Below are 21286 nucleotides of genomic sequence, written 5' to 3' on the forward strand. Positions count from 1 at the left end.
CGGGAAATTTTAACAATGCACCTAATTCATTATTTCCTTATCAATCTGCCTGCATTTATGTAATTTAATAAGACTAGCTACTATTTTATTAGTTTGTTTGACCAAAAATGTCAGGTGTAGTCACACAAACAACTGAATAGTTCAAATAGAACTGAAAACATATTTTACTTCAATACTTACAACTATTACTAATGTAACAAACCTGGTACACAGAAACATTATTAAACATAAATAAAAACATGTTAAAGTTGTGTTTCTGTTTTGTTTATGGTAATGCAACTATTTGTATCACAGGTTGTGCCATGAACATTTACTTTGAGTTGAGTTTTCAGTGATGCACTTCAAAATGATTTACAGAAATGCCATTTTGAGGAGATCAGCTTAGAATCACAAAAGTGAAGTACTAGGGAGAGTAATAAAATGGTGGTCAGAGCACGAGAGATTCCATGGAACTCTATCATTTCATTATTAGTACTAATGCTGACTCATTTAATTAATTTTGGAAATATTACAACATTTGAGGAAATACCTAGGGAAGAGAAGGATGGTTTTGAGGACTTTAACCTCTCATTTAAAATGCACATCAAAATAAATCAAACATTTTAAAACAGTAAACTACCATGATGTCTTGTTGTTATAGAAAACAAACCCTGGTCTTTGGCTTTTTCCTCTCCAAATGATCCATTTCTTTGAATTTATACAAAGAATGAGGAACGGGAAGAAAATGTATCCAAGTAACTCTATTCATCTTTATTAGTGAAAGTCTTGCTTAAAGGGCAACAACATGCTCATGTTTTAAACAAACTGGCCTTACTAAAAAGGTTTTATTCTAAATAGGTAATACCTGTAATGTAAGTTGTCTGTTTTTGCCACCCTGCAAGTCAAATTTCCCATGCAGGACAATAAAGATTGAACTGAACTGAATTTAATTTGATCTGAGGGAATTGGCAAAGACTGAGTAGCTGTTTTGTGAGAGCCATAAAAACCGATATTGACCAAAAAAAGAGCTAAAATATTAAACTCTAAAAGCCCTGTTAGATGGATGTCCTCATTATACAAATAGTGTTTTTATTAGCAATGGGGAAGATATCTGGATTATGCAGAAAGGCTTGTGCCAATGATTCAGACAGACTTGGCGTGTCCCTCTACAACTGTAAACAAGGATATGGGCTGAAACTGATCATTAGTAGTTTTGAATGCAAGTCATTTTCCACTGAGCTAATGTCCCAATATCATGACAGAGATCTAGTTGTTATATATCTGCACCATAGGCGGAGTTTGACATTCGAGCCAGGGGGGGCAAAAAAAAACCAACTCATTGTAGCAGCTGAGACCTGGCCTACCACATAGGGGGACACAGCACGAGCACATATGGACAAAACAAACATGCTAAATAAACACATATGTTTATTTTTTAAAGCAGATTTTAAATTACATTGTAACAATTTAACAATCTGCCCTTATGAAATCCAATCACGGCACGGCTGTCTTGGAACACAATAGACAGACGATGGCGGAATGCCTAAACTAAAATGTAACAGTGAGCAATCAGTGTTCGACCTACAGTCTGTTGAGATGCCTCTCCAAACGCAGAAACCAAGCGCAGTCACACCATAAAACGCTAAGACATGTCGAGAAAAAAGATCCGTATTTTGCCGTAATCCATTGACACGGAAAAAAAGTAATCTACAGCGATCAGTAGATCCACAAAAAGGGTCACAGTGTATCCAGCAAGGCCGATACGAGCGTCACATTCACCAGCCAGCTCCAAACAGGTGAAAGAGGCTTCTCCACTTCGCCGTTTAAACAAAGTGGAATAAAACATAGGCTATAAAAGTCCAAATCTACGCAAAACGCACAATCAATTAGTAAACTGACAGCAAATTTATATAGGCTGCCTATATTTAGGCAACCTTTATTGCAACGTTGGCACGGCAAGATGTCCAGACTAGTGCAACAGTAATTTTCGTTTTCTGCGTCCTGCATATGCGTCGACAATGGTCTTAGGTGAGAGGCAGAGCCCTGAAAAAATTTTTTTTTTAATAAAGCAGTATATGAAATCAGATGTATTACCTACCACCATTTGGTTGTTTTGTGTTATTTAAAATATTTATAAAAGATCTGGTCATGCCAGACGTAATTATTCCACTCATTTTTGAAACGGTGCAATTTCCGAATTTCAGCCACCAGGGGGGCAGTGTTGATGGGGAGATTAGCAATCAAACTGGTGAGGAAATTACAATCTAAAACATCTGAAACTCATTTCCCTAGCCACCACAATGCAGTAACCCTGACTCCTGAATCTGTCTGCTTTAAGCCCCCTTTCTTTTCACTCTCCTTTCCTGTCCCATCTTTTCTTCTCCCAGGTTCCCTTCACTGTGAGCGTTGTCCATTAGAGTTTTGGTCCAATGCTAAACGAACTGCCTGCATCCCTCGCCAGCTGGACTTCCTTTCCTTCAATGAAACTTTGGGCATTACCCTGACTACAGCAGCTGTGTCTGATACTGTGGTGACAACAGCTGTATTTGTGGTGTTTCTCTGCTACCGTCAAACACCTATGGTGAGAATCTAGTATACCTGTATTGCAAACAAACCAATACTGTACATTCTCATTGTTGTACACAGTTGCAGATGTTTATGGTTGAAACGGTTTCATTTGATTCCCTACCATGAATTTTTAAATGGACTACAACTATCTGTCAGCGTTAACGCGTTAATCGTGATGCGATTAAGGGCCGACGCGATGCGATTAATATTATTTTCGCATTAATCGCATCCCGGCATTTATTAATTTATTTTACACTTCACTCGGCTTTGCGTCATGCCTAACAGACTACTATTTTGACCCTTTGCAGCACCATTACTTATCATCAAGCTGCCACTTCCTCGTAACACATCCTGCTGTTGCAGGCTGCAGGCATGATGGAGAAAGACAGCAGCAATGAAATCCTGAATGGCGCTTTTTATTTTCCAAAACTACCGGACGGCTCGTAGACAAGTCGAAAGCCATATGCACATTGTGTAAAGCCAAATTAAAATATCACCGAAGCACGTCAAGCTTGAGCTACCACCTACGGAGCTAAGCATAGTAGTACAGTTAACGTGATGCTACCCACTAGCATGCTACCCACTCAGGCAATGCACTATTTTGGAGAGTGCTACTTGCCGACCTGTGGATGAAACCAAATCCCAAAAAATTACTACAGCTCTTCCAAAACGGGTGGCAACTAACTGCAGACCTGTCAGCATCGTAGAGGACTCGGGTCTTAAAGACGTACTACGGTTGGCATGTTCTGACCCGTCTCGTTGCCGTCGAGGGGGACAGCAGCCCCACACACAGCCTCTATGACACGGAGAAAGCAGCCACACTGGAACAGCTGCAAGGTGCTGCAAACGCTGTCTCATTAACCGGTGATCACTGGACGTCAGTGAGTAATCAACATTATTTAGGAGTTACTAAACACTATATTGACTCTAATAAGGATAGGGATTTTTAGTTTTTTAGTTAGGTACTTGGAGAAATTGTGCAATAATGACAGATTCACACATTTTTCTTTTGTTTACAGTAAATAAATAATTAGAAATCTTAAAATCAAGTTCATAAAGTAACTTTCTTTGCATTCATTTGATTCCCAATCAAGATACACTGGTAATAATTGCTTTCCATTGTTTATATGTACTTAAAAACTGTTCTGAAATGCAAAATAATATAATTTTAATATGCGATTAATCACGATTAACTATAGAAATTCAGCGATTAATCGTGATTAAAAAAAATGAATCGTTTGACAGCCCTAACTACAACACAAGTGAATAACATATTAGATTAATCTGAATCATTTCCTATATGGCTGTCAATGTGCTTGTCTTTATTATTCATACAACTTTTAATTTGAATTTAATATTCAGGTTCGAGCCAACAATTCAGAACTGAGCTTCCTGCTTCTCCTGTCGCTGAAACTCTGCTTACTGTGCTCACTGGTGTTCATTGGTCGTCCATCAGTCTGGGCTTGTCGGTTCCAGCAGGCAGCTTTTGGGATCAGCTTTGTACTTTGTGTTTCCTGCCTCCAAGTGAAGACCATAGTAGTTCTGGCAGCTTTCCGCTCAGCTCGGCCTGGTGCTGAAACCTTGATGAAGTGGTTTGGTCCAGGCCAACAGAGAGGAAATGTTTTTCTTCTTACTTGTATACAGGTACAGATGCACTTTTCATTTTATAAATAGTTACATAACTTATGGTATACTATATTTCCCATCAAATTAATTACATTTTATTTTTATCCAGATTATCATTTGTGCCACATGGCTGTCCCTCAGCCCCCCTGTGCTTCAACGTGATCTGGGTTTTCAGGGGTCAAAGGTCACCCTGGAGTGTACCATGTCCTCTGTGGTGGGCTTCTCTCTGGTTCTAGGTTACATTGGTTTGTTGGCCTGCACCTGCCTTCTCTTGGCCTTTTTTGCTCGGAAACTCCCTGACAACTTCAATGAGGCCAAACTGATCACCTTCAGCATGCTGATATTCTGTGCTGTCTGGGTGGCCTTTGTCCCTGCTTACGTTAGCTCTCCTGGGAAATACGCTGTTGCTGTGGAGGTTTTTGCAATCCTGGCCTCTAGCTATAGTTTACTGCTCTGCATTTTTGCCCCCAAATGTTTCATCATTCTCTTGAGGCCTGAGAAAAACAGCAAGAAACACCTGATGGCCAGATAAAATAGATAAATGAAAATGTTAGTTAATCACTATACATCCATTGTTTAGGTCCTCTTAGTTTTCCTTCCTTTTCAATTTGCATGCATGTATTTTATATTTATTCGGTATTGTATCATGGAAATAAAAAAGTTACTTTATAGTTTAGATTTTCCAAAAATAGGAAATATATAATGGCCCAGTAAATATTGTTGTTAATATTGTATCTGTACATTGCCTGAAGGCCCTATCTATAACTAATGAATATATTAAACCTTTGACGGAATCAAAAAATTTATTTTGAATTCTTGTCTGTCAAGGGCAATTCCAGGGGTACATCTTTATCAAAATACAGCATAGAAAATATGCTTTGAAATATTGGATAGAATAGAACAACATAATGTAATTCTGCTAAATAAAACAATACATTCATTATTAGTTTCACGTGTTTTCATTTAAATAAATTGTATATCCGAATACAAGACCCATTTTCTGTAGGCTCAGTCTGCCACTTCTATAAAAAACGATTCCAGGGCTGGTTCCATTTTATCTGAATTTTGGATAGTCATGGAAACATTAATTGGTCATGTCAGGTTGGGGGGGGGGGGCAATCATATTTCAGGAGGGTCGGTGCCACCCCATGTCCTCCTTCTAGCCCCGCCCCTGTTGTCTGTGTCGTAAATTCTAGAAATCCCAGGGTGAAATCAGGCTCTTGTTTTGTGTTAAATGTTGTTTGTACTGGGCTGGGTTGTGATTTTTGAGATTGTACAATGAATGTACATTCCAGGTTTGTATCAGTGTAAAGTATCAGTATCTGTACCAGATACCTGCAGACATGTTATGAAGTGATTACATGCGATCAATATCAGGAAGACAAATACTAGGTAGTACAGTAGCCATGTGGGCTCAATGAACTGCAACAAAAGAAAATAATTAAATGCAGTGCGGTTTTGAATTATTTAAATTTTTCAAGCAGCTCATTTGATGACAATATTTTATTAATTAAAAATGGGATTTCATCCAGAACAGTGCAGCTTTTCCTGTTTTTAACCTCTCCCAGTGCATTCGTTTTATACCACTAAGTTGCTGGCAGTGGCAGTTCACATTAAAATTCAAATGCTGGTGGAAGGATATAAGCCTTCTAAGGGAGCAACATTTGCTCCGTCACCCCCAGCTACTTAATTTGTTCTTGCATGATAATTGTTTCATACATCTGCAAAGCAACTCTTCAGAGATAACAATGCAGTCATTGAGTTATTTGAGAATAAAAAGTATAGTGGCTATGTTTGTGGAAATTATGGAATATTCTCCCACTGTTGATCACCATGTGTGCGCTTTTATGCTTTTTGATGCTTTAAACTGATTGTGAAGTTCTATGATATGGATAACAAGCCTAATAACTGATAATATAATATTGATAATATTAAAAAGATAAAATAACTAGCATTATTTAATGTTTGTAGAAACAGCATAGCTGGTGTTAAAGAGCAAAGTTCATACATTATAACCCTAGTTCTATGGTGTTAAAAAGAGCCTTCTAACCTTGTAACAGTGCAATTACTAAAGTCACTAACTTGGTGACTTTAGTAATTGTAGTTTGAGGCTCTGCATAGTCAGAATATGCAAATGCATTGTTGTACTTAAAGCAACACTATGTAACTTTTCCCATGTCGGTCCCCCTACAAGTTGTCACATTGGAACTACAGCTGCAGCTAAAAGTTACATAGTGTTGCTTTAAGCATTCTCACAAATACGATCCAAGTTATTTGTCATCAGCCCTGTTTTCTCAATTACTATCAACCTATTTTTTTTACCTGTATTTTTGTTTAGTACAAACTGTTTTTTAATTCTGTCATATGAAACTAAGTGCAGGTTTTATGACTAAATGCCCCGACCCATGATTGCTTTCTTTGTGTTTCTCTCAGGTCTCAGCAGGATTATGTAACATTTGGGTCCAAACAGTGCCACTAAAAGGCCAAAACTGGAGGCCAGGATGGCAAATACCTCCAATACATCTGCATATTTGCCTGGTGAGCTGATATAAGCAGGAACAAAGGCAACCCACACAGCACAGAAGATCAACATGCTGAAAGTGATGAGTTTGGCCTCATTGAAGTTATCTGGAAGATTCCTCGCCAGAAATGCTAACAGGAAGCTGAGAATAGCCAGCAAGCCAATATAGCCAAGTAACACAGCAAACCCCACTGTGGACCCAACTACACATTCATACACTATCATGTCATTGTAGTATTGAGTGTTTTTATGAGGAGCTGGTGAGGAAGAGACAAGCCAGGCAGTGCAGATTGCTGCCTGAATAGAAGTAAGAACCAGAACTGTCCCTCTCTGCTGCAAAACACCAAACCACTTCAGACTGTCTCCACCTCCTGGCTTAGAGGCCCTAAACACCGCCAGAACCACCATAGTTTTTACCAGGATGCATGAGACACTAAGTACAAAGCTGATCCCAAATGCTGCATGTCTCAGCTGGCATGTCCACAGCCTGGGATGGCCGATAAATAGCAGTGAACACAGGAAACATAGTTTAAGTGACAACAATAGATGGAAACTCAGTTCTGAATTGTTGGCGCGTACCATGGGTGTACTGCGATAATAGATAAAGATCCCCAGGACAACAGCACAGATAAATGTGCCCAGCAACGAGGCCATTGTCAAGCAGATACCCAGAGGCTCTTGATAGGAGAGGAACTCAGTTTTCTTAGGAACACAGTGGTCACGCTGGGGGCTCGACCAGAAATCCTCTGGACAACTGGTGCACTCCATGGAGTCTATGAAAATAGGAACAGTTTTATCATTAATGCTTGTATTATATCTCCAAAGTACAATGTATAAAAATGAATACCAACCAGTCTTATTGCTGATCTTTCCCTCAGAACAAGGGATGCATTCGAAGCAGCACTCGGGTTCCCCCTTCTTTCTGGCCATGCGGGTACCTGGAGGACAGCTCTCACTGCAAACTGACTGGGGTGGCTGTAGGGAGAAAAATAAAAATCTTTTATTTTACACTATTTCACACTGCTAAAATGACTTATCTTTGGGACACAAAAAAGATGTCTGAAGGGGGAGGTCACGTGAACAGCACCCGCGATGCTTGCAAGAGACTAGGGCTCCCACATTCACCTCCGTATTTCATTAAATAACCAGGTCTATTACTTTTTACTATTTCTTCAACGCCAAATCATTTTGTCTGTTATCATGATGACTCAATATAGGTTGGCACACAAAATGTCTGAAAAATCAGAAGTAACCTGTTTGGATTCAAAGTTCCAGAAGATTTTGTCTTCATCAAGTATGAGTTCTTCACCTTTGAATGACTCTTTAATTGCACCCACATTCTGAACTTTAGTTCTTCCATCAGGGAGCCACAGCCAGTTCATGATATCATATATTGGTAAGGCATCACCATTCTCATCAAATGACACTTGATCACCAAATGGTGTCGTGAAGTTGACTTTTTCCAAGTAATACACAAGCTGTGAATATCAGAATAAGGGATAGAGAAAAACCAATGAGGACAGAGAAAATATGACCATCGACATGACCACAGTGAAAACAGCAGCACATTCATTAATCAGACTGCATACTACACTTACTGTATGAACATGTGAAAATATTAACAATTCCAACAAAGCATTTTTAGTGAAGTCAAATCACTAATAATACTGTATACCCAGTGACAAGACATTGTTGTCTCTGACCTGATAATACTATCCACTGCCGAAACATCCTTTTAGCTATCTACTGTGCACTTTAAGATTATTAATCACATAGCTTTAAAATCCTATATCCTAAATGCTACTCTGCAATAAATACTAAATAATATGATATAGTCACATAAACAGGTGGAGTGTAAACTGATATCACACCTGCCATGGCTCCAGTCTTTGCAAAGTGCCACAGCTGTGTCCGCTGAAAGGCCCTCTCCCAGGCTCGCACTGCAGCATGTTATCAACAGCATACGCCAGGGAATATACAGCCTTGTACACGTTATACTCTGACCTGAGGTCTGGAAATGTCCAACAACTCACTCTCCACGTTCTCTAGATCTTCATTTCCAGTGCATAGTGCTCCCCCAGCTTCCACCCAACCTAGAGGAGGTGGTGCAAATCTACACTGAAATGTGTCTTCCCAAAACTGATTTACCTGAAATGTATTCAAAAGTTATGTGTTATAAATAATGACAATATACTGTTTTATTTTTTTATTTTATTTTTTACAAATAACAGATTGGATTGCAAGGTTTAACTCACAATGCTATTTCCATAGCTGTTGTTGTGTTGTAGGTCAGGACGTATTTGTAACAGGAAGTCCCTTAACCCTGGTATTTCTCCTCGACGGATGGCAATGCCCAGAGTGCCACCCAGGTATGGCATTAGGTGGGGGGTCTGCAGCACAGCAGCTGCTGTCCAGGCTTCACTGGCCATCCACTGCAGGCCTGTCACATTCTGCTTCACCACCTGTGCATTGCGTTATATAAATTATAATTTTTTTTTAAAGCAAAATGTATATGAAATATATAAATTCATACTGTCATAAGGAGTACGGTAATTATTTAATTAAAAATATTTTTGTTACAAGACAACATTTTATTATTATTACAACTTAAATCTTTCAGTTTGACAATTAAAACATTAAGTTGTATAATTCTATGAAGTTCATGAAGCCCAACCTCTTCCATGAGGTTAATCATGTGACTCTCATGTGCGAACACAATGACCACACGAGCTGTAGATTTCCTCATCACATCCACAATCCTCCTTAGTTCAGCTTGGTCATTGCCCCAAGGCAAAACCTCTAAGTAGGCCAGACAACCTCCACCAGACTGAACCAGGTCAGATTGGAAGGATTGGGCAGCGTGGAGTCCATAGTCATCATCACTGACCAGCAGACCTGTCCAAGTCCAGCCAAAGAGACTGAGAATCTGAATCATAGCACGCACCTAAGTAAATACAGAGTAAAGGAATCAGTGCACAGGCTGGAATACTCTTTCATTGGGAACATGCTAAACAGGTTCCACACTAAACCATGTTTAATTAGCATTTCAGCTTTGTTAGCTGAGAACAAACAGCTCAATCACTGGCACACAAAATGTGACAGGTATTAAAAAATGTTTGTATTGCAATAGCCTATGTTCTTTCTAGGGAATGTTTGAGTGCAGATGCTTGTTTTAATCCATTTTAATTTTGCTGATTGATAGATCACCTGGAAAGCATCACTTGGAATGGTCCTAAAGAAGGATGGAAACTTTTGCCGGTCACTCATGCATGAACATGTGGCAAAATAACTCACCTGTAACAGACATAGACTGTGCATATTAAAAGCATTCAAAGCCTTTTTCCAGTTTTTTTCAACTTTTCAAGAGTGATTAGTCCATGTTGGCAAGTGACATTTACATTTTTAAAATAAATCAACATGATCCAAAAGAATGATGGCAGAAAACTTACCAGAGGTACTCTGTACAAACCATAGACAGTGGAGATGGCAATAGAACTCGAAGAGGAAGAATCACCCACAATCCCTAGGATTGGAGGGGTTCCTACACAGGTCTCGTCTAATACAACCTTCTCTTCTTGACCACTGGCTAATGACAACGCTGCACGTAATCCAATTCCTAGTTTGAGGCAGTTATCATAAAGACTGTATCCAAGAGTCACATTAGGTAGCAGGTTGGAGTTTCTGTTGATCTCATCAATAGCAAAGGCCATGGTCTGGGCCTGCCTGAATCCTAGAACATCAAAACTAACACAAAAATACCACTGTTGGAACATGTTGTTGTTGTTGTACATGTTGCACAATTATAGATATTTGCAAACAATTAAGCCAGTTGAATAGCAACAATTATTGCAATAGTCTATTTGAATTAAAGATAAAGGATACTGAAAAAGTGATACGTCTAAAATGGCATAAATGCCCATTGTAATTCTGTCAGAGTAATATCCTATTATATTAAATACAGTGTACTAATGTGATTGATTTCCCCTAGTTTCTGCTTTTTGCTGTTTCCCTGACATACTCACCCATGGCAGGTAGGCTGTTGTGGCTCTGAGATAAAAGACTGGTCAGGAAAAACAGAAAAGAAGTGGATCTGAAACACCCCACCCAGAACCACATCTCCAGCCTTGTGCATCCCATTTAGGTGAAACTGTCGCTGTAACTGGCAGGAAGTGGAATAAAGAGGAGAGGGCGCAGCAGAAGAAAAGTAGGAATACAACAACATGAAGTACACGAGCAAGTTGGTATTACAAAATGCCCACATGACTTTCCTCCTGCTTACCCCTTTTCTGACCCAGTGTCATCGCCTTTTATTGACTTGCAGTATTGTTTGATCGTGTACACCACCTATCAGGGCATAAGAAGGAGCAGGGGCAGGGCTGAATATGCATTTAATTTGAGATAGGTTTTTCTTTAGGCTTGATTAATTTGTGCACTTTTAATAATATCTCACCAAAGCCATTTTAGCAGCCTTTCCAAACCAAATTGAAGTTGCGGATAAGCACTATGATGGATGTCTACTGAAATTTAAATAACTCATATAGTCACATTGTATTATATCTTTATTTATTTTTTTATGTCATAAAATGGACTTTAATATTAAGTTGTCGATAAAGACTGTTTTACCTTCCAGTAAAACATCTACTTGCCTTTTTGTAACATACAAGTGTTCTTCCAAATTACTTTAATCAAACCACTTTATAGTGTAAGTATAATCCCAAATTCTTATGTGCCAATCCTACTAAATCAAACTCACCACATGCTCAAATCAGCCCTGAGAATGTCCACTAGATGGTGGCAGCATACCAAGACATTTGGAGAAATAAGACATCTTCCCTTGCACTGAGTCTGAGTTTGGCACCTACAGTAACTTGACAGCTATTAGATATGATCAGTTCTGCAGAAACATGTGTGTAAGACAGGTTTCCCTGTTAGACCTTAGTCTGTCCCATTTGCATTGTTATAGCTTTGGTAACTGTAACTGGCAGGCAGAAACCTCTAATGGTGCTTTATTTACTTATTTATAAAACGCATTAATAGTGAGTGCATGCAATTCATTTTCCAGGCAGGATTCATTTACTCAGCTATATTTCCCCTTACCTTAAATGTAGCAAAAATATTGCATCTCTTAAAACATAATACATTTTGCATCTGTTAAAACATTAGCATTGTCAGACCCAAACCCAAAAAAGAATTAGTAACACTTTACTTGAAGGGGTGTACATGACACCATTGTAACCCTGACATGAAACATGTAATGAACATGATAGAGTCTTTATGAATGCTTATGACTGTTGTCATTTAGTGTAATTTTGTAAATGATGACACCTTTGATACAAAGTTAGCATTGTTTGAGATGTTTTTATTAAGAAAACTTGACATTAACCTAGAGAACCATGTCTGGGTCATGACAACTTGACATTGAGCAAGACAATATAATCTGTCAATGCTTATGTTATGACAACTTGACATTAACCTAGACAACATCATAACCTGTCATAAATATGTCATCGCCTAATTATAAAACTTAAAAAAACATAAAGCTTTATTTGTTAACATTACATTAAAATGTCATATGTAGTTGGTCTTTACATTGGCTTTCATGAGACCATTATAATTGAGTCATATACCGTTTATCTAAACACTCTGGCATGACACCGAGCTGGATTGAAAGCAGCAAAGCATCTTTATAAGTAGTTATTAATTAATAGTAACTTAGATTAAAGATGGTCAATAGTTAGTTAAAACTTAGTTAATCGTTTGTCAGTTAATAGTTTAATAGTTACTAGTTTGTTAATAGTTAGTTAGAAACACATCATTTCCAAATGTGAAATTTAGTTTCATTTGTTTATGATGCTGACAATGAGTATAATAGGTGCTCTTTAAGCTTTGCATTCACATGTAAAGTTAAAAACGTGTAGTCTCTTTTTTACGTGTGTATTTTAAGATAAACATGTAATTTCCAAAGGTGACATTTTGTTTCACATGTTAAATGTTTCACTTCACAAAATCAAGCTTTTCACATGTGAAAGATTGCATTTCACGTTGTTTTTTTGTCAGGGTAAGGATGACCTTTTGGGACCATATATGCCCCCAAAGTAGGGATGTGATGAAAATGCAGTTTGTAAAGAGCGGAGGAAGGAAACACTTACATCATGTTTTTTCATTTCTCGTTCCTAGGGAATTTTAAATAAAAGATCAGGCAAAAACTGCAACAATATTGTAACTCATTTTTATTAACATTTCTTCATTGCTTCTTTTTTGATTTATTGAAAGCAAAATACAGAGTGGATCAGATACATTGATACATTTACTTTGAGTGCTGGTTTTATGAATTGGTGGTTCCTCGACCCATGATTGCTTTCTTTGTGTTTCTCTCTGGTCTCAGCAGGATTGTGTAACATTTGGGTCCAAACAGTGCCACCAAGAGGCCAAAACTGGAGGCCAGGATGGCAAATACCTCAACTGCATCTGCATATTTGCCAGGGGAGTTAATGTAAGCAGGGACAAAGGCAACCCAGACAGCACAGAAGATCAGCATGCTGAAAGTGATGAGTTTGGCCTCATTGAAGTTGTCTGGAAGATTCCTTGCCAGAAATGCTAACAGGAAGCTAAGGATAGCCAGTAAGCCAATATAGCCCATTAACACTGCAAAACCAACTGTGGACCCAACTACACACTCATAAAATATTTTGTCATTGTAGTATTGAGTGTTTTTATGAGGAGCTGGTGAGGCAGAGACAATCCAAGCAGTGCAGATTGCTGCCTGAATGCAGGTAAGAGCTAAAACTGTTCCTCTCTGCTGCACAGCACCAAACCACTTGAGACTGCTTCCTCCTCCTGGCTTGGAGGCCTTGAACACAGCCAGAACCACCATGGTTTTCACCAAAATACATGAGACGCAAAGCACGAAGCTGATCCCAAATGCTACATGTCTCAGTTGACATGTCCACAGACTTGGACGTCCCATAAACAGCAGTGAACACAGGAAACATAGTTTAAGTGACACCAAGAGCAGGAAACTAAGTTCTGAATTGTTGGCGCGTACCATGGGTGTACTGCGATGATAGGTAAAGATTACAAGGACAACAGCACAGATAATTGTGCCTAGCAACGAGGTGGTTGTCAAACAGATACCAAGAGGCTCATAGTAGGAAAGGAACTCGGTTTTCTTAGGAACACAGTGGTCACGCTGGGGGCTAGACCAGAAATCCTCTGGACAACTGGTGCACTCCATGGAGTCTGATAAAAAGGGGAAGGTGACTTATGAATGTCATGAATGAATGAATACATATTCATTTTATGTCTCCAAAATACAATGTGTAAATCTGAATACCAACCTGTTTTGTTGCTTATCTTTCCCTCAGAACAAGGGATGCAGTCGAAACAGCACTCGGGTTCCCCCTTCTTTCTGGCCATGCGGGTACCTGGAGGACAGCTCTCACTGCAAACTGACTGCTGTGGCTGTAGGGAGAAAACTAAATCTGTCATCCTATATCATTAAAGACTGCTGAGATGTCCAGTCCAAATAAGAAGAAGAAAAAATGCCAGTAAAGGAGAAATTACCTTTCTGGATTCAAAGCTCCAGAAGATTTTGTCTTCATCAAGTATGAGTTCTTCACCTTTGGCTGACTCTTTAACCTCACCCACATTCTGAACTTTAGTTCTTCCGTCAGGGAGCCACAGCCAGTTCATGATATCATATCTTGGTAAGACATCACCATTCTCATCAAATGACACTTGATCACCAAATGGTGTGGTAAAGTTGACGTTTTGCACATAATGTACAAGCTGAAAAAAATCAGAGCTTTATCCTAGTATTCAAATCATTTGCAACACAATCTCAACATTTCTAAATACTATCTGAAAATCAGGCTGTTGTTTATTTGTAACTTTTTTGCACATTGCTGGCACAAAACAAAATGGGAATGTGTTTTCTCCTATTTTTTGTATAAAATATTTTACTTTGGAAAGAATGAATCTGAAATGAAGCTTACCAATGTAATGATTGCATACTTTTTTTTCATAATATTCTATACTCACAAACCTACATTAAGTAAGTACCTCAAGGTGTAGCAGCTGTTTTCAAAACATAAACAGGTGGAGTATAAACTGATATCACACCTGCCATGGCTCCAGTCTTTGCAAAGTAGCACAGCTGTGCCCGCTGAAAGGCCCTCTCCCTGGCACACAGCGCAGCATGTCATCGAGGGCATACGCCAGGGCATACACAGCCTTGTAAACATTGTACTCAGGCCTGAGGTTAGATAGATCTAAAAACTCAGTCTCCACATGTTCAATATCTTCCTGTCCAGTGCATAGTTCTCCCCCCAGCTTCAACCCAACCTGCTGGAGGTGGTGCAAATCTACACTGAAATGTATATTCCCAAAACTGTCTCACCTGAAATATATAAAAATGTATTCTTAAAAAAAATTACAATATATTACTCTAGCAACTTTAGAACAATTTGTAAGATTAAACTGCAGGATTGTGTAACATTTGGGTCCAAACAGTGCCACCAAGAGGCCAAAACTGGAGGCCAGGATGGCAAATACCTCAACTGCATCTGCATATTTGCCAGGGGAGTTAATGTAAGCAGGGACAAAGGCAACCCAGACAGCACAGAAGATCAGCATGCTGAAAGTGATGAGTTTGGCCTCATTGAAGTTGTCTGGAAGATTCCTTGCCAGAAATGCTAACAGGAAGCTAAGGATAGCCAGTAAGCCAATATAGCCCATTAACACTGCAAAACCAACTGTGGACCCAACTACACACTCATAAACTATCTTGTCATTGTGGTATTGAGTGTTTTTATGAGGAGCTGGTGAGGCAGAGACAATCCAAGCAGTGCAGATTGCTGCCTGAATGCAGGTAAGAGCTAAAACTGTTCCTCTCTGCTGCACAGCACCAAACCACTTGAGACTGGCTCCTCCTCCTGGCTTGGAGGCCTTGAACACAGCCAGAACCACCATGGTTTTCACCAAAATACATGAGACGCAAAGCACAAAGCTGATCCCAAATGCTGCATGTCTTAACTGGCATGTCCACAGACTTGGACGTCCCATAAACAGCAGTGAACACAGGAAACATAGTTTAAGTGACACCAAGAGCAGGAAACTCAGCTCTGAATTGTTGGCGCGCACCATGGGTGTACTGCGATGATAGGTGAAGATTACCAGGACAACAGCACAGATAAATGTGCCCAGCAACGAGGTGGTTGTCAAAAAGATACCAAGAGGCTCATAGTAGGAGAGGAACTCAGTTTTCTTAGGAACACAGTGGTCACGCTGGGGGCTAGACCAGAAATCCTCTGGACAACTGGTGCACTCCATGGAGTCTGATAAAAAGGGGAAGGTGACTTATGAATGTCATGAATGAATGAATACATATTCATTTTATGTCTCCAAAATACAATGTGTAAATCTGAATACCAACCTGTTTTGTTGCTTATCTTTCCCTCAGAACAAGGGATGCAGTCGAAACAGCACTCGGGTTCCCCCTTCTTTCTGGCCATGCGGGTACCTGGAGGACAGCTCTCACTGCAAACTGACTGCTGTGGCTGTAGGGAGAAAAATAAATCTGTCATCCTATATCATTAAAGACTGTTGAGATGTCCAGTCCAAATAAGAAGAAGAAAAAATGCCAGTAAAGGAGAAATTACCTTTCTGGATTCAAAGCTCCAGAAGATTTTGTCTTCATCAAGTATGAGTTCTTCACCTTTGGCTGACTCTTTAACCTCACCCACATTCTGAACTTTAGTTCTTCCGTCAGGGAGCCACAGCCAGTTCATGATATCATATCTTGGTAAGACATCACCATTCTCATCAAATGACACTTGATCACCAAATGGTGTGGTAAAGTTGACGTTTTGCACATAATGTACAAGCTGAAAAAAAATCAGAGCTTTATCCTAGTATTCAAATCATTTGCAACACAATCTCAACATTTCTAAATACTATCTGAAAATCAGACTGTTGTTTATTTGTAACTTTTTTTGCACATTGCTGGCACAAAACAAAATGGGAATGTGTTTTCTCCTATTTTTTGTATAAAATATTTTACTTTGGAAAGAATGAATCTGAAATGAAGCTTACCAATGTAATGATTGCATACTTTTTTTTCATAATATTCTATACTCACAAACCTACATTAAGTAAGTACCTCAAGGTGTAGCAGCTGTTTTCAAAACATAAACAGGTGGAGTATAAACTGATATCACACCTGCCATGGCTCCAGTCTTTGCAAAGTAGCACAGCTGTGCCCGCTGAAAGGCCCTCTCCCTGGCACACAGCGCAGCATGTCATCAAGGGCATACGCCAGGGCATACACAGCCTTGTAAACATTGTACTCAGGCCTGAGGTTAGATAGATCTAAAAACTCAGTCTCCACATGTTCAATATCTTCCTGTCCAGTGCATAGTTCTCCCCCAGCTTCAACCCAACCTGCTGGAGGTGGTGCAAATCTACACTGAAATGTATATTCCCAAAACTGTCTCACCTGAAATGTATAAAAATGTATTCTTAAAAAAAATTACAATATATTACTCTAGCAACTTTAGAACAATTTGTAAGATTAAACTCATACCATGTTATTTCCATAGATGTTGTCGTCATGTTGGTCAGGACGTATTTGTAACAGGAAGTCCCTGAGCCCTGGTATTTCTCCTCGACGGATAGCAATGCCCAGTGTGCTACTCAAGTACGGCATTAGATGGGGGGTCTGGAGTACAGAAGCTGTTGTCCAGGTTTCACTTGCCATCCACTGCCGGCCTGTCACATTCTGCCTCGCCACCTGTGTATTGCATTATGTGAAAATATAATATAATATTTATATACAAAATGTATATATATATATATATATATATATATATTAGACTTCTGTTAAAAAATACAGTGCATTTTGTAGCAAATAGTATTTTTTCTACAGCAATATGAGAACACTAAGCACAAATGTAAGAAATGTAAAATCGATCTGAACCTCTTCCATTAGTTGAATCATGTGGATTTCATGAGCAAACACTATGACCACACGAGCTGTTGATATCTTTATTAAATTTACAATCCTCATGAGTTCATTCGGGTCACTGTCCCAAGGCAAAACCTCTAAGTAGGCCAGACAACCTCCACCAGACTGAGCCAGGTCAGATTGAAAGGATCGGGCAACATGACGTCCATAGTCATCATCACTGACTAGAAGGCCGACCCAAGACCAGCCGAAGTGTTTTAGAATCTGAATCATAGCACGCACCTGAATGGATATATGGAACGAGAGGGCTTAGAGGAGAGACTAATATATTGTTTTAAAGTGCTCATATTATGCTCATTTTCAGGTTCATGCTTGTATTTAGAGGTTATATCAGAATAGGTTTACATGGTTTCATTTTCAAAAAACACCATATTTTTGTTGTACTGCACATTGCTGCAGCTCCTCTTTTCACTCTGTGTGTTGAGCTCTCCGTTTTAGCTACCGGGGTATCACACTTCTGTTCCATCTTTGTTGGGAGTTGCACATGTGCAGTACCTAGGTCAGCACTACAAGCCAGTCAGAAGCAGAGTATGAGGGCGTATTATAACGTATGTTACAAAATGACGCACGTTTGTCAAGGAAGTAAAGGCTGGACTACAATAGAGCTGTTTGGAGCCATTTGTAAACAGTGTTTTCTGTTGGAGATGGTAAGTCCCTTTGGGGTGGACTTTGGGCTTTTTCACTTTGTAAACCTATTACATGCACAAAAAAGATATATAACACAATAAATGAAAGGGAAAAAGCCAAAAAGCACAATATGAGCACTTTAACATAAAATACACAACTAACTTTAGTTAATGTAACTCATTGTATTATTTATTTGAGTTTCACAATGTAATCACAGTTAATCTTAAGTAAGAAAGTAAGTAAGTAAAATGTATTTATACAGCGTTTATCACAGATAGAAATCACAAAGTGCTTTACATAAAACATACAAGATGATACACGTTAAAAACACAATACACCATTTAAATTACAAAGTAATACATAAAGAATAAAGTGCAGACAGGTCAACTAAAACCCTGTTTAAAAGGTAAGTATTTAACTGATTTCCACAAGCTTTCACAAGCTTTCTGTACTGCTTTTCAAACATATTTTTGCAGTTCTTAATCTTGCTAATCAAGTTTCACCTGGAAAGCATCACTTGGGATTGTTCTAAAGAAGGATGGGAACCGTTTCCGATCACTCAGACAGGAACATGTCGCAAAATAACTTACCTGTAAAGAAACATACAGATTAACTCAAGTTACCCATCTCTTAAAATTCAGACCCAGTCTAAATATTTTCATATATCAACAATGTGTCACTTTTAAAAATGACATCAATTCAGTTACAGTATAAATACAAATGACAGGATAGGGAACTTACAATGGGCATTCTGTATAAACCTAGCACATTAGAGATGGCAATAGAAAATGTTGAATAGTGGTCACCCACAATCCCGAGGACTGGAGGGGTACCTAAACAGTTCTCCTCAAGCAGAAACTGCTCCTCTCGACCACTTGCCAGTGATAATGCACCTCTGAATCCAACAATAAGTGCCCCGCAGTTATCGTAAAGACTGTATCCCAGAGTCACATTAGGTAGCAGGTTGGAGTGCTTGTTGATCTCATCAATAGCAAAGGCCATGGTCATGGCATGCCTGAACCCTAGAGTGTCAAAGCTAACACACAAAATGTCACTGTTAACCACTAAAAATAAATATGTCACCCTGAGAACTGGGTATATATTTACAAAAAAAATCTAAATCTGTGTAATAATATACTTTTTACGGCTGCATCTTGATGTTCCAAAAGTATCACTGAAACTGTCATAAAAACATGTATCAATCACCACTTACCATGAATACACAAAACAGCTTGAACAGAGTGTAGTTTGCACAGATCCATGCTGTCTGCTGCATGTGTGTGAAACTTACCCTTTGCATCTGGGCTGTTCTGGCTCTGAGATAAATGTCCGCTCAGGGAAGACAGAGGTGTAGTGGACCTCAAACAGCCCACCAAGAACCACATCGCCAGGCTTGTGCATTTCATTAAGATGAAACTTTCTCCGTAATTTACAAGATGAAGGAAGACAGGAAGAGAAAGAAAACAAAATAAGGTACACACACAAGAGCATATATGTGTCAAGAAATGCCCCCATAACTGCCCTCCTCCTTTCACACCCGTTTCTATGCTTCATACTAGTGTACTTCATTTTATATGCAGGACTATTTGGTCCCCTTTGCATGCTTTACGTAATTGATTAATCTTTAACACCACCCATCAGGGCTATAGGGGCAGGACGTAACACACATCAACTTAATTTAATATAAAGTAAATGATCAGCAAGTATTTCAGCAAATATTCAATGTTTGCCTTTTGTTTTTGTTTTATTATTGCAAAATGAAAGTCCATCTTGCTTATTATTTAAATACATTTTGCAAATACACATCCCATGATTTGATTTTGTCAATACAACTTAACGTCATTTATTTATGTGTGCAGCTTTTGAGTCCCAGACAAATTTCCCTAAGGGGACAATAAAGTATGTTGTATTGTATATGTATTATGTCTTTGTGTGGTAGTTTGACAGTGCCTTTTTGTAATGCTTAACGCTATAGTGTGTAGTTTCTGTCTCCCCCCTGAGGAATTATAAGTAATGGCAACAACACTGTTGTTGCATCCACTTGATGCAAGCCTTGGGTGATAGCGCACCACCCCCACCCCTCCTCCAAGCAGTTGCTTGTAGCCAAGGACATGGAGGATTAAAAAAACATGATGGACTCTTCAGAAGAGGTAGTTATCTTCACTCGAGCTTCTGTGTGCGAATGTGGGCGGACTACACCATTTTCTGAACAAAGCCATACTGAGAAATACAGAGAGAGTTTTTTGAACTGATAAGATTATTTAGCTTTCTATCAACTAATTTGGCAATGGCTTGAATGTAACGGGCATCCATTAATATAAAATAGTTGTGCACTATCTTTAAAGGCGAATTAAGGATCATGCTGTTCTATTTTGTATAGGCTTCGCCCTCTAAAAGCTGTTGCTATTTGGTTTATCCCTCGCGGTCATGAAGATTTCTTTCGCGCCCTTGTGCCCTGCACGGGCTTCTCTTACTTCTGCAGTTACTGTATATTACAGCTGCGAGACCAGAGATCTGCTCCCTATTTTTCTTCAGTGACAAGCAGTTTGAAGACTTCAAAGAACAGCGGTATCTGCCTGTGTACCGATTGACGGACCGGCTACATCCTGCCGCCAGATCTCCACCCGAGCTGCGAGGCGTGCCTTGGCCCCATTCGCTGGGCTGTCACCCCACCGGCCACCAGCAGTTCTGCACCCGCTTACCGACGGAGGAACTGAAGCGGCAGACAATGGCAGCCGGGCGGCCAGTCGGGTAAGGTAAGGATACCACCAGCGGCGAAACCTATACATCCCGGAAGGGGATCTCTTTGGTGGGCAAGAGTCCGCTGACTTGGATCACCCCAGTTTGATTCTCTAGCCAGCACCGGCTCTCCGTCCTCCACGTTGGGAGAACTGGAGCTCGAAACAGAAGAGGATTACGGAGCCTCGCCACTGCAGCTTCCC

At 39.4% G+C, this 21286-nt stretch overlaps 2 protein-coding genes across 2 annotated transcripts; both read right to left on the bottom strand.

Moving 5' to 3' along the window:
* Positions 1-6562: 6562 nt before the first annotated feature.
* LOC144513872 (extracellular calcium-sensing receptor-like) lies at positions 6563-10907 on the bottom strand. Its single transcript, XM_078245075.1, is given in 10 exon segments — positions 6563-7467; positions 7546-7669; positions 7948-8172; positions 8566-8706; positions 8708-8842; positions 8950-9156; positions 9369-9638; positions 9902-9988; positions 10144-10438; positions 10717-10907. Coding segments are annotated over 10 exon segments (2499 nt in total). The 5' UTR covers positions 10827-10907.
* A 2112-nt stretch (positions 10908-13019) lies between these two features.
* On the bottom strand, positions 13020-19745 carry LOC144513880 (vomeronasal type-2 receptor 1-like). The gene is given in 14 exon segments (XM_078245082.1): positions 13020-13933; positions 14032-14155; positions 14258-14482; positions 14816-15022; positions 15024-15092; positions 15140-16029; positions 16128-16251; positions 16354-16578; positions 16914-17189; positions 17277-17483; positions 17670-17939; positions 18848-18934; positions 19086-19380; positions 19636-19745. Coding segments are annotated over 14 exon segments (4023 nt in total).
* Positions 19746-21286: the final 1541 nt, after the last annotated feature.

The sequence above is a fragment of the Sander vitreus genome, chromosome 3 (genome assembly GCF_031162955.1).
Source record: "Sander vitreus isolate 19-12246 chromosome 3, sanVit1, whole genome shotgun sequence".
Lineage (NCBI taxonomy): Eukaryota > Metazoa > Chordata > Actinopteri > Perciformes > Percidae > Sander > Sander vitreus.